The sequence below is a fragment of the Xenopus tropicalis genome, chromosome 10 (assembly GCF_000004195.4).
Source record: "Xenopus tropicalis strain Nigerian chromosome 10, UCB_Xtro_10.0, whole genome shotgun sequence".
Lineage (NCBI taxonomy): Eukaryota > Metazoa > Chordata > Amphibia > Anura > Pipidae > Xenopus > Xenopus tropicalis.
The window spans coordinates 15,536,020-15,550,300 of NC_030686.2; the positions used below are offsets into that span (position 1 = coordinate 15,536,020).

At 40.8% G+C, this 14,281-nt stretch overlaps 1 protein-coding gene across 2 annotated transcripts in view; it reads right to left on the reverse strand.

Moving 5' to 3' along the window:
• nsf (N-ethylmaleimide sensitive factor) overlaps positions 1-5,697 on the reverse strand; it is a 29,714-nt gene extending 24,017 nt beyond the window's left edge. Inside the window, exon 1 of one of the 2 annotated variants that reach the window (XM_012952583.3) lies at positions 5,590-5,697. In XM_012952583.3, the coding sequence (XP_012808037.1) occupies positions 5,590-5,601 (12 nt within the window). In that variant the 5' untranslated portion in view covers positions 5,602-5,697. 2 annotated transcript variants of the gene reach the window in all.
• Positions 5,698-14,281: the final 8,584 nt, after the last annotated feature.

Genomic DNA, 14,281 nt, shown 5'->3' on the forward strand with positions numbered 1-14,281 from the left:
CAGCACAGACACTGCTTTCAATAGCAATTACAAATAATGTTAAAATCATACATACTATAGGAAAATTGCATTTAATTATGCTAAATATTATAGTTGGGTTTAACAAATAATAAAAAAACAATTTAGCACCCCCTCCCTCCTCTAATTCTAGTATAAAAACACACTAAAGGTGGCATTTCACTTCATCAGAAAGAAAAATGGCACTTAGGCCTCTGGGCAGAATTCTGTCAGTCATTGCTGTGTATAGGGGGTGGGTAAAGAAGATCGCACAGTAGCCCCCAATGGAGGTCACAGTCTTAGGGGCAGATTTAATAATCCACGAATACGAATCATGAATGGATTGGAAACGAAAATTTCTGAAGATCGCAAATATCCCGAAAATGCTTACGAAAACATTGTATTACTCACGATAATATCGTATTGGCGATCCGAAAGTCACAAAATTTTCGTACTGACCATTGTAAACAGCGGCAGAGCCTTTCCGAATTTTTTGTGCGGGCGCGCAAAAAAAGTTGTGCGCGTGCGAAAAAATCGGCAAGAATACGCTCGGAGCGTTCGTATGAACCCTCCGAGCTTCCGTGTCTTAGTGAATCTCCCCCTAAGTCTGTGAAGCACTGTTCTTAAATCAAAACACGGCAACGCAATGTTAAGGTGGCCACACACAGTGCGATCCGCTCGTTTGGCGAGGTCGCCAAACAAGTGGATTGTCTCCCGATATGCCCACCTAATCGGTCTGAAGCACCCCTTTACTTTGCATGCCATACACAAGGAAGAGGCACCTCCTCACAGTAGGATAGCAAGAGTGACAGAATCAGCACCATAATCAGAATGTATCAAAATATTTAATCATAGGATTTCCCCTTTTTTGCATTTCTGTGCCATTTGCATTCCTTTTTCAAGCTATACTTTGCACTTAGATAAGATTACAGATTATACCTAAAATATCAGTCTATATTGTCCATGTTCAGTAAACCTCACCAGCTATGTAACTGCGTCTATAGTAATCACTATATGGTCATGGTTCATTTGCCTTTGTTGAAGCCATGCCCTTTGTTCACTCTTCCTGTACACTACAAGGGGAATATAGGATGTTGTAAGAACTAGACAAACTGGCACCAATAAAATACTGGGCAAAGCTGAAACTACAGCCTTCACAGAAGTCAGAGGGAAATGGTAAGAAAAAAATATTTATGCATCTCTTAATATGAAGATTTTCAATATTTATTATATACAGGCAAAACAAGGAGGAGTAAAAATATGGCTAAATAAGCCCAGAGTGAATGAAGAAGGGACATTTATATAGAAATAGTTTTCTATTATAATTAAAAAATAAATAAGAATAGATTTTTAATTAGCAAAATGCAATATCCATGTAAAAAACAGATTTGCATATTGCCCCTTTTAACGAGAGAGTATGGCCTCATACCTCACATTGGTCTAAAATCCCATCTCTCACATCAATGTAGGGTGATCAAATGGCATTTCATTTATTCTGATTAATCACTAGTAATAAATATTGTCTGTCTATGTTCCCATGAGAATAGCACTGGCTGCATACCAGCCACCCCACCATTCTCTCCCTATAAATTCCCTTTTCCTCAGTCCCAAATAATAATTATTTTTCAGATGTTTCCTGCTGCTGACAGAGCACCAGCTCCAACTTTTTCATGAAACCTGACATTTGTGGAAAGTATTTGTGGCTAAACATTCCTTGACTTTAAAAAACAAAATAGAGGGTAACTGAGCTAAAAAAGCAACATTTCATTTTATATAAATGTAAAATGATTTCTGCACTTCAATTATCTAGCAGAGTAGAATATACTGATTAAGGTGCAATTCCCAGGACCACGGACAGCGGATAAGACTGTGCCAGAGTGAAAAAGCTCAGAGCCCCCATTAATTACAGGGAAACTATACCCCCAGAATGAATAAGAAACCAACAGATAATTTATATTATATTAAGTGGCCTGTTAAAGAATCTTGCCAAACTAAAATATATATATTAATAAATATTGCCCTTTAGATTTTTCAATTGAGCCACCATTTTATGATGGCTGTGTGCTCCCTCAGAGATCACTTGACAGGAAATAATGCAACTCTAACTGTAACAAAAAGTAGTTTGAGAGTAAAAGACAGAACTTTTTCCATTAATTGGTTGATGCGACCCATCATGTATGTACAATCCCAGGGGGTGGCCCATAGTACATTTCGCAATTTTCTATTTAGGATTACCCAATGGCACTAACTAAAAAAGTATATTTTTATGAAAATGGTTTATTTGTTTGAAGCAGAGTTTTACATATAATGTAGTATATATTTGTAGAGAATTGAGGGTATAGTCTTCCTTTAAGGATGCTCGGTAATTAAGGTAAATGTGTGGAGCTTAAGGTCACAGATTGCAGAACTGATATCAAATGATTTCCTCCATGTCCCATCAGTAAATGTGTTTCCACGCCATGCTGAATGGTCAGTGCTGCAGTCATGTGTACATTTTTAAAAAAATATATTTCCCTTCCAATATTTTAGACTTCAGACAAAACTGATAGGTTACAGACATACCCTCTATGACCAAGACTTTAGGGGCTTCTTTCTGTACAACATCTCATTCCCAAACCAAGAATATTTACATGAAGGGGGTCCTCTGCTGCTATAACAGCCCCATCTCTCCTGGGAAGGTTTCCACTAGATGCTGTATCATTGTTGGGGGGGATTTATTTCCATTTTTATGTAAGAGGTTGTGCATTGATGTTGGGAGTCAGGCCTGGGTGATACTGGCAAAGCCTTTCCCAGATTGTTACCACAAAGTGGGATTTCCGAAACTCTCACTGTATGGTAAGAAGCAGGGGTACCCAACCTTTTTAACCTGTGAGCAACATTGAAATGTAAAAAAATTGTGGAGCAACACAAGCATGACAAATGTACCTGGGGTACCAAATAACAGCTGTCATGGGTTATTTGGTAGCCTCTGTTTGGCAGTACACTTGGTTTTATGCAACCAAACTTTCCTCCAAGCCAGGAATTCAAAAATAAGGACTTCCTTTAAGGCTACTGGGAGCAACATCCAAGTGGTTGGTGAGTAGCAACATATTACTACCACACCACTGGTTGGGGACCACTGGTATATGGGGACAAGTGTTGCCAATAATGAGTCACCCAATAATGATAAGGGGTCACAATTCTGTTTTCTACCCACTAAAACTGTTTTCCTGGCAGTCCCACAAGCCCTTGTATTCTGCTCATGTGTAGCTTTGTTCTCCTCTTAAACAGACCCTAATTTCAGAGACTGATTGAGGGGAAATCTGTAGCTGTAGATGCCTTCACCTTACTCTTGAGCCCCCAGACCACATCCAGTGAAGGGTGCATTGGAATCACTTCCATCATCAGAGCTGGTAGTAGTTACAGATCACTTTAACCAGTATGGTTGCTGTATTAGGGCTGTGACAGATGGGGAGATTAGTCACTGCGCGACAAATCTCCCTTGTCGCGGGCGACTATCCTCGCCAGTGGGATGGCATACCCGGCACATGATTTGCCGAAGTTTCCTCTCAAGGCAACTTCGGCAATTCCAGCAAATTGACGTGCCGCGTATGCCATCTCACCGGCGATTTACATTCTCGTCAGTGGGATGTCATTTCGGGGAGATTAGTCGCCCGTGACAAGGGAGATTTGTCGCGCGACGACTAATCTCCCCGTCTGGCACAGCCCTTACTAGAAGATGCCAACTTTGGGAATCTTGCCCAAAAAAAGCACACAACCATGTTCTAGAATTGCATGCTGCAGCATCTGGTGTAATGAATGCACAGCAAAACCACAACTGATACAGCTGTATAAATCAACTAAAAAAATCAGTAATATTATGTAAACATTACATAAATCCAATAGGATTGTTTTGCCTCCAATAAGAATTAATTACATCTTTGTTGGGATCAAGTACAAGGTTCTGTTTTATTATTACACAAAAAAAGAAAATCATTTTTAAACATTTGAATTATTTGATTATTATGGAGTCTATGGGAGATAGCCTTTTTGGATAACGAACCCTATACCTGTATTATTATTTGTATCCAAATCTTTTGAAGATTACCTACTACGCTACCAAACATGATGTGCATGCCGTATTACAGAAGGATGAGGTATTGCCCACTGGGTTGATAAAAATGTGAGTAAACTGTGCAAATAAAAATGACAGATAACCAATGGAAACTGATGATATAATAACATTTTAAAGCCAATTTTACAAAATAAAAAAGAGCAGACCATGATTATCTCTTTCAGTACAGACTGAAATAATACAGCCAGGGATTATAAATCAAGACATTTAAACCTTTGCTCATTTAGAGATACAAAGCTCTGTACTGCGTATGGCTTTCACCAGTGGATCCCACAAAGCATCAGCTGCAGCAGCCAATCTGCTCACGCCGACTGCATTAATCCGATACAGGCCGCCCTCTCGCTTCTGCTCGCAACCTTGGGAAAAATCTGTGTATCTATAGGATGCTCCGTCACACACACTGCAGGATTTATTTGCAGATAGTACTGCAGCTCCTTATGCCAAGGACTTAATGGTCAGATGTCAGTGCTCAGTAAGCAGCAGTCTCTGCAGGCAGAAGCACTATGTGAGCAAGGGCAAATGTATTTATGCATACATAAGGTTCCTATATGGCAGCTGTGTGAAGCCTAAATATTTTCTATGGATCATCCAAAATGGCTATTCATTTTGATCCATCTCTGCATAGGTAGGCTTCTTATAGATGTAACTATCTCAAACATAAATATTAGTGTATCCTTATATATCTTATATTCCATGGTGTTTTACCTGCACTCATCCCATTGTTTATAAAGGTTGATGTTCTTTATTTTCCTACACACACACAAACAGAAATGGATAGACAAACAAACAGAAAGATATAGATGTGTGTGGCAAGGTGATGTAAGATAATATGTGTTGTCAAATGACAGATAGATGCATACGCAGATACAATGACAGATGTTTGTGCAGACAGAAATATACTGATAAAGGTGAATAGATAGATGATGGACTGATGCATACAACTGTGGGTAGACAGATGTATGGATATGGATAGACATCCCTGCAGACAGACATGTAGACAGTGGGTGTGTAGGCATGTTATATATATATATAAGGACAGATAAATGAGTATGCTGCCTGTGGTACAATGAAAGCCATTCCTCTGGGAGCTGCTGAATCCCCCTCACAGGGACCACTCATTACAACCTGTTTTAGAGGACACCTAGGATGAATGATAGCAGAGGGCTGAGCTGGATTCCAAGACGTCCTGCAGTAGATTCCCTACTACTACTCCCTATGAACTGCTTGCTGCTGGTTACCCTGGCATGTGTATAAAGCGACCCGTGTAGATCCCTATGTATACAAATACACACATCCCTACCGGGTTAAATACGTGTCTCAGCACGTCAGGGTACACGTCCCAACACTGGGCTTTCTGTTATCAGCAAACCCCCGACCCCATGCCGGGTCATGAAGTGACAGCTACCATGACAGCACCCTGACACACCAACCCCCACTGCAGCTAAGTCACTCCACCCCTAACCCATTTAGTCACTTACCCGCACCGCCATGGCTGCTCTGCTCTCCTCTCACTGCCAGACCTGCGGTAAGGAAGAGGTACAGCTCAGCAGAGAGGGCGGGCACAAGCGAAGAGAGGGGCGGCGATAAGGTCATGTGCCTCTCCTGCGCTCCTACCACCGCCTAGCGATATAAGGCAAAGCGCCATATTGGTTTTGGGCATGGGGGGAGACTAGTTTATTATAGTGTTGCAAGGTAAAAAGCATATTATTTATAAATAAATAGCGACAAAGGGTGGCCGCCATGAAGTTAGTAGGATGGAAATTCCAGATTTTTACATTCGCAGGGCTGGCACGGTTCTGTCCAACTAGGAGTTAAAAGTGTGCCCCCTGCTGTTAAGTGCTGTATCTGCTGTTTTGACAGAAAATAATGCGCTATACTGTCAAGCACCCAACCCTTATGTAACCAATGGGACAAAGTTTGCTACAGGTCAAGTTGCATAGAGAAACCAATCTATATTGGCTGTCTGCTTAAAATCAAATTTGTTTCTGAGGGTTACTACACCTGATGAAACATTGTACCCCTATTACATATAGGGGAAATATTTATAAAGCAGTGTAATATGTTGCAAAAATGGAGCATTTATATAAATGTATTTTTGTCCTTACACCATTTACATTAACACGCCTCCCAACATATGGAAAACCACTGCACATAGGGTGTCAGAGAGAATTCTGGCAACCCTTACTTTGTAGGCACACCCCAAATACCACAACCATTTAACAAAGACACACCCATGGAATGGCAGCATCAGGCGTAAAGAAGCACTAGGTGCACCAATGTTTTATGGCACAGTGGCTCCCGCCATTTCAAGAAATATAAGGGCTATTTAACTCTGCACATGCAGTTGTGGTCCCCACAATTTCCCCACTATCAGTTGCATGTAAAACCACTTTCCTTAAAGGAACTTAGGTCAAAATGCACTCCTTGCACTTCTGTATAGTTGTGCTCTGCACCGCCTTCCTGCCTTCCATTCTTAATCGAGCACTTCTGCACCTATAGACCCAGGGAAACACTGGACATACAGCTACTTTTTGAACAGGCACTATATACAGGGTTTCCGGGCCCGGACAATCGTTGCTTTAAAACAGTTTTTTAGCTCAGGCCCCCTTTAAAAAATTATGGGCCCTGTCATTGGTGGTCAGCGGGTAATTCGATTGGTTGCGCCCATGCGTATGCATGACGTCGGCACACACGGGGTGCAACCTTATAAAAGTGTGCAGATGCAGATGCAGCAGGGACCCGGGGGATATATCAAGAGGACACAGCCTGAGAAAGCCACAGCAGAGCCGGAGGAACAGGCCCGGATTTGTGGGGAGGCCACAAAGGCCCGGACCTAGGGTGGCACAAACATAGGGGAGGCATGCTGCCCCGCCACAGGCAAATTTAAAAATTTTGCTCCCGTACGGAGCAATGTGGACCTTTCCCTGCTGCTCCGTAGGGGAGTTTTAATGCTGGCGTTGGTACATGCACGTTCGCGCGGCGCGGGGGCGATGTTCACGCATGCACGTTCACACGGCGGGGGGAGATAGGGGGACGCCGAATGGGGCGTCCCCAGTAGAAATCCAAATCGGAGCGTCCCCAGTAGAAATCCGGCGCTGCGGAGGAAGCCGCAGGAAGTCGCTGGGTGGAGCAGGGGGAGCAGCAGGAAGCAGGAGGACGCTGGGGGGAGCTGTTGAAAGCTTGGGGGTGGATCTGGAGGATGCCTGGAGGTGGGGCAGCTGGAGGATGCTTGGGGGGAGCTGGAGGATGCTGGGGGGAGGTGGAGGATGCTGGGAAGGATGCTGGGGGGGGAGCTGGAGGATGCTGGGGGGGTAACTGGAGGATGCTGGCTACCAATGTTTTAGGGGGCCCTGGCTACCAATGTCTGTGTGTCCTTTGTACTGATGGGAGGGGTCACTGGGGAAGAAGCCATTGGGGGGGCAGGGAGTGGGAGGAGGGGGGCCCAGAAAATTTAGTTGTGAGGGGCAGGCCTGATAGCAAGGGTCCAGTACATTAACCTTGTACATAAATCTTGAATGTACCCTGTTTAAAGGCTGGAATTAGATACTAGACCTGATTCAAACTTTGAAACTTTATTACTCCCCCCCAGGGCCGGAACTAGGGGTAGGCAGAAGAGGCACCTGCCTAGGTTATGGACCCTTTCCCCCCACTGAGCAGCGGCCCTGGTAACTTTTTGCTGTAGACCTGTGCCCTGTGTCCGTGAAATGAAAAAGAGTAGCTCTAAATGTAAGTAATCAGAACCACACTGGCTGGCTTGCCCCAGTTTTACTGGTGTTAGTAGTTTATGGGTGTGAGTAAATGAAGTATGACTTATCTAGACACTGGGCGCATAGCTTCATGAGGATCTATAATAACTATGCAAACTTGCTGGTTTCCAGGAACAGTCCACCCAGGGTTCTACAAACCAAAAGCATGTATATGTATATCTTTATTTATATATTTATTTATAAAGCGCTACTTATGTATGCATCACTGTACAGTAGAATAGATTAATACAAATGGGGTTATTAAAATAATAATAAATACAAAGTATATCAATTACTACAAATAAATACAAGGTACAGTTGAAATAAGTTAAGAGTCAAAGAGACTAGAGGATGGAGGTCCCTGCCCCGTAGAGCTTACAATCTAGAAAAAAAAAGTAGTTCTGAAGTCCTTGATGAAGTCCACCAAATGACAAAACACTGGGAAGAGTGGGTGACCAATGCATTGCACTATGATGTTCCTTTCCTTATTGACATCACATGTGCAGGGGATTGTAGAGTTGGGAGGATTCAGGCTGAGGACAGGCAACTGCTGTTATAAATATATTTTGTTTGAGTCTCAAAGTAGTCAGCCAGATCAGCAGGGAAACAGGGGGCCCGGCTTAGATAACTGTCCCACACCATATTATTATATTTAAAATCACAAAAAGGCCCCATATTTTTAAATTGATGTATATTGTAAATTTGCTTGACATTATGTTTACTTTCCAAAAAGCTGTGATTATGTCAAGCGAGACAGGAGGTAGCTGCTCCACACAACTTACACTAAAGTGAATTTGGTTGGGGTCTGCACCCAGATTTACCCTATCGTAATGGAGGGCATCTTACGGAAGCAGCTCCATGTATGGAACATGAAAAAGGCATTAACCTGTGCTACAGCTTATATTGACTTGTGTGTTTCCCATCTGGAGTGTAGGTATTTCCACCAAAAGCTCCTTTTGAAACCCTTTGGACGCAGCACCAGATGTTCCAAAACTTTTCTACTTAACACAACATACTGTATTTACAGACAAATAAACACAAATGCATGTTAATTGGGGTGTCCTTGATATTCTCCCAGTTGGAACTGCTTTTTAAGAATGTATTTGTCCAGGTGGTATGAATGGAAATATGCCCAATAAATGTTACATAGTCAGGACTGGGTTAAGTATTGTGGGTATGTAGCATAATTGTCTTAACATGAATTCAAAATAAATAAATAATTTAGCTGCTGTTATTGTATAATAGATGGTGAAAGTCAGTTCGCTGATCCATTCAGTTTTTGGCAGTCATCCCAGAACTCAGCTGCCTTACACTCAGCTGTTTTTTGGATCATAAAACAAAAATGGGTTCAAAATCAGTATTATTAATAGTAATTCAGAGATGATCACTGTTGTGATTTAGTCTTAACATGTTATATATACTTTTTCCTTAAACTGTAAAAAGTAAATATTGCCCTTTTTATTTCCCTTGATCCACCATTTAGTGATGGGCTGTGCGCTCCCCCTAGAGATCACATGACCAGAAATAATGCAGCTCTAACTGTAACAGAAAGTAGTGTGGAAGCAAAAGGCAGAAATCTGTCCATTAATTGGCTGATGTGGCCTAGCATGTATGTGTGCCTTGGCTTGTTTGTGTGCACTGCCGTTAATTCTTAAAATGGCAATTTTCTCTTTAGGACTACCCAATAGCACATACTACTAAAATGCATCAAGGTTTTTTCAATGATCATATCTCCAGTTCTAGGCACCATTTTAGTTTTACAAATGCCAAAGTTTCTGCTTGCTGCACCGGTGGTTCTATATGTTACCCTGCCAGGTGATCAAAGTGGGGAGTTGTTTCTTAAAGGAATAGTTCAGTGAAAACATGAAACTGGGTAAAATAGATAGACTGCACAAAATTAAAAATGTTTTCATCTCTCTTAGCAGTCAGTAACCAATCAGTGACTTGAGGGGGGGCCATATGGGACAAAGTTTGCATTTTGCATTTGAATCTGACCTGTGTGCTCACTAACTGAAGGTGCCCATACACCTTAAGATCCACTCGCTTGGCGATGTCGCCAAGCAAGCAGATCTTCTCCTGATATCCCCCACCTACGGGTGAGTGATATCGGGAGAATCCAGGCTAATTCGATCATTTGGCCCTGGGGCCGATTTCAGGCCAGATATCGGTCGGGCAGGCCCGTCGGTAGTGCCCATACACGGGCCGATTAGCTGCCGAATCGGTCTAAGGGACCGATATCGGCAGCTAGAATCGGCCCGTGTATGGGGACCTTAACTGGTCACTGTCTAAGATGTTAGAGAGTTGAAAGCAGGAAGTAGAGTTCTGCCCATTACGTTAGACATCTGCCCACTCCAGCCTTAATTACATTTTTGCCTCACTAACTATATTAAACTGTTCCTTTAAATATTATAAATGTAATTGAGCTAATTTTTTAACTTATTCACAGAATATACTCTTGCAGGGGTTCCCTAAATAATTGATGATTGAGCTGTTTCTTTATATTTATGTGCTTTTGCTTATATTTCATGCATGATTACATGGCTAGGCAGAATGCAGGTAAGTGTAACATGTGAGCACCACCCACTAAATACACATAGTAACGAGGACTGTAGATAGATAGGCTAATGCCATGTTTATTTACCAATGCATCCATTAGGAATTCTTTTTTCCATGTACATTAGCACATGCATAGAACAAGCTACCAGAAATTTACACACCCCATTGGAATGGAGTGCTTGTTTTCATGCTTGGAACCTGTTACTCTTGTTCCTATAAAAATACTGTTTTTGCAGCAACAGTGGCAAGCATGGATACCATGAATAGAATAAGAGTGTAACAACTGTGAATCCTGATGATCTGGAAAAACTTTGTTTCATCTAAAGTTCATCTCTAAATATGTTATAGTGTGATGTAAAAAAGTATTTATGCTATTGTCACTTCCTGTAGAACTGGTCATTGAGTTAAATGCTATTTCAGCATGGATAGTTTAATGATAATTAAAAAAAAAAACCTTAAAAATGAACTTTCAGAAGGTTCCAGTTAAAGTCCACAAGGATGGATGTGTGTTGAGAGCATATTGAGAGCATATTTGATGTAGTATACAGAAAGCTTGGCACCCGTGTTTTCAAAATATGGCATTGCTTTTTGGTTAAAGGGTTTACTGGTAATAGATCCCATTCTGTCCTAACCACTTTCCTGCTGTAGAATGCAATTCAAGTGCTGCCGTAGAATATCCACATAGTTAGCAATTTGTTACTTTTTTTGGAGGAACACACAAAATATCATTGCTTTTCTTCTAAAGAAATACTGGTGATTTCCATAAAGAGACAGAATAAGTACTGTTAGCTAAAGTCAGGAAGTAAAACGTTTTTAAGGTGGCACTGCCTAGTTGTTAAGGCGATGTAATGGACATTTCTAAATCTTTGCAAAAAATGAAAATGCAGACACTCAAAGCTTTTTGTAAATAATCTGTTGCAGTTAAATGCAGAAGAAAGATTACTAGTTGCCACCCTTATAAAAATAAAAATATATACTCTGGGGCTGCACAAAGTTTTTCTTCTTTAGATTGATATTTATTCATAAGAATGGATGCTTCCATGTTGTTCACCTTTGGCGAAGGCATCACCATTCGACACCAATGCAGCTGCAGGTCATTAAAAGATTGTACACTTCTGTTACGGTTCATAAAAAAAGAATATGCAGCTTATTCTTGTTAGTTAATTTAATAGAAATGTGTTAATTGATTGATTATTGACGTCACATGCCCTCCACATAACACACTGCCTGTTACAGGGAAAATGAACATTAGGAACCCTCTACACCTCTATATGACACATTTACCCTTTATACACATTCATCAGAAACACATTCATCTGAAACGAGATCCTTTTGAAAAAAGGCCAGGTTGATGCCAGTCCATTAATTATGTATTAAGCTCCAGTAGAATGAAAGGTTGTTGATAGCAGAATGGATTTTTTTCAGAACAGTCAGTTATTAACTCTATTTATTTATTTTTGTGAATGGGTTATATGGTAAATCAATTTTACACTTATGTATGGCTACAGCGATCCAAAAAATAATGCCAACTGGGCCAGTCTTGCTTCATGACTGAGACTTTCCATATCCATATCAATAATGTCCCGTTTGTGCAGTGTAGACCAAAACTGTGTGTCATGTTCTAGGTGGGGCCTTACCAAAAAGTGGAATAACCCCCTTCTCCCTAAAATCTATGCCCCTTTTAATACAGCTCAAAACCTTGTTTGCCCTTGAAGTTGCTGCCTGCCATTGTTTCCTGCAGCCAAGTTTATTATCTACATAGACTCCAAAGTCCTCTCTGGATTTTCCTAGTGCAGTCCCATTAAGGGGATAAGTGGCTGCAAATTTTTACTTTCCAGGTGCATGACCTTACATTTATCCACATTTAATTTAATTTGTCACTTAGCCGCCCAGATTGCCAGTTTTCTCTTGCTGCAAAGATGCCACATTCTGGATGGAACTAATTGGGCTGTGAAATTTTGTGTCATCTGCAAACACTGATACATTACTTACAATACCTTCTCCTAAGTCATTAATGAACAAGTTAAATAAAAGTGGACCCAACACACAACCCTGAGGGACCCCGCTGAGAACCTTACCTTAAGTAGAGAATGTACCATTAACAACCATCCTCTGTACCCAATCCTGTATACAGTTTCCCATCTATGTGCAAACAACTTCACTAACTCCAACAGATTGTGAGGTACTGTTTTAAATGCTTTGGCAAAATCCAAATGAAAAAAATCAATTAAATTTGTCTGACTTGACCTATCCTTTATAAAGCCATGCTGATTACTGCTCATAATGCCATTCTCCCGAACATAATTTTGAATGTGATCCCTTAACAAGCCTTTTAATAACTTGCCCACCACACATGTTAAACTTACTGGCCTATAATTGCCAGGTTGTAATCCCCTTTTAAATATAGGAATTACATCAGCTCTCCTCCAATCCATAGGTACCATACCAGATGAAATTGAGTCTGAGAATATCAGGAATAGAGGCCTGGTTTAAACTGACCCTAACTCTCTCAGTACCATAGGCGTGTATCAAATCTGGCCGCAGTGTTTTAAAGGATCATAGTACTGCAGTCATCAAATCATGCAAAAAAAAAAAAAACACTATATGAAAACCTTAACATTTATAAAAACCCTTCAGAAAAACCCAAAGCCTTAATGCTAGTGCTTAGGTTCCAGTGTGATCTGACGTTGTTAAAGAGCAACAAGTCAATCCAGCATGTCAAGAGTCCTCTCTCATCAATATTTCCCTGTAACTATTGAACACACATTCAATCATATGGAATTTTAGTATGCCACAACCCATTCCAGGCATCCTGTTAGGCCTGAACTAGGATTCAAAACAGGCTGTTATTTCAACTACACAGAGACCCCCAGTTCAGATGTGTTCCCTTAAATTCAATTGAGAAATGTTTTTTACATTATGTAGAAGATTTACTAGAATCCACTGAGATTATGAAGAGAAAATTAAGACAATGGGGCCGATTCACTAAAGGTTGATAACGCGTTATTTACATCGCATTGCGGTAATTCTCGCATATAAATAATACCAACGCATGATTCACAAACACATATGAAGCGTTAAATGCGCTAAATATCGCATTAGTCTGTGCGAATATTAACACCTACTTGGGGCCGGCGGTACTTAAAGAAAATTGTGGTTCTTGAGCTTTTGGCAACACATCATGGACTTTGCAGTGGGATTTTTTCAAGTATATGTTGGCCCTAGAGTGATGCAGCCTCCAGTTTTCAGGGAAATGGTAATTTTCAGGACACTAGTTTTCCGAAAGTAATGGTTACGTGTGTAATATTGTGCGCTAATATAGCACGCGGCAAAATATATCTCACGCAGCGGGAAATAACGCAAGAAAAACGTCATCATGAGTTAAATAATGGAAAAAGCATCTTAATTATGACGCCTGTCCTTTTAGTGAATCGAGCGTTAAGTCACAAAAAATAAGAAGCGATAAACTTTTCAACGCATGCTATAAATAGCACTCGTTTTATCCACCTTTAGTGAATCAGCCCCAATATGTTTTGTGATATTTTTCACTTAAAAGTTTACTTTCCATGTAACACGTCAGAGCAGCGTACAGACAATGCCAAGTGGAACCTCTGTACCATGAAAATTGGGTGGTCCGTCAATTAGAATTGACAATTGTATCATCCAGAAGCAGAAATATTGCCAAGTGTATTTTGATTGACAAGACTGCAATCAATTCAGTTTATTTCACATTTACAAGATATTTCTGTTAACATTACCATGCCTGCATATAACGCCCATTTTACGTGATAATTAAAACTCAAAACATATATGGTCGATTTAAAGCCAGTAAGTGATTGCTATAAGCTTTAAACCTGTCCATAGACCA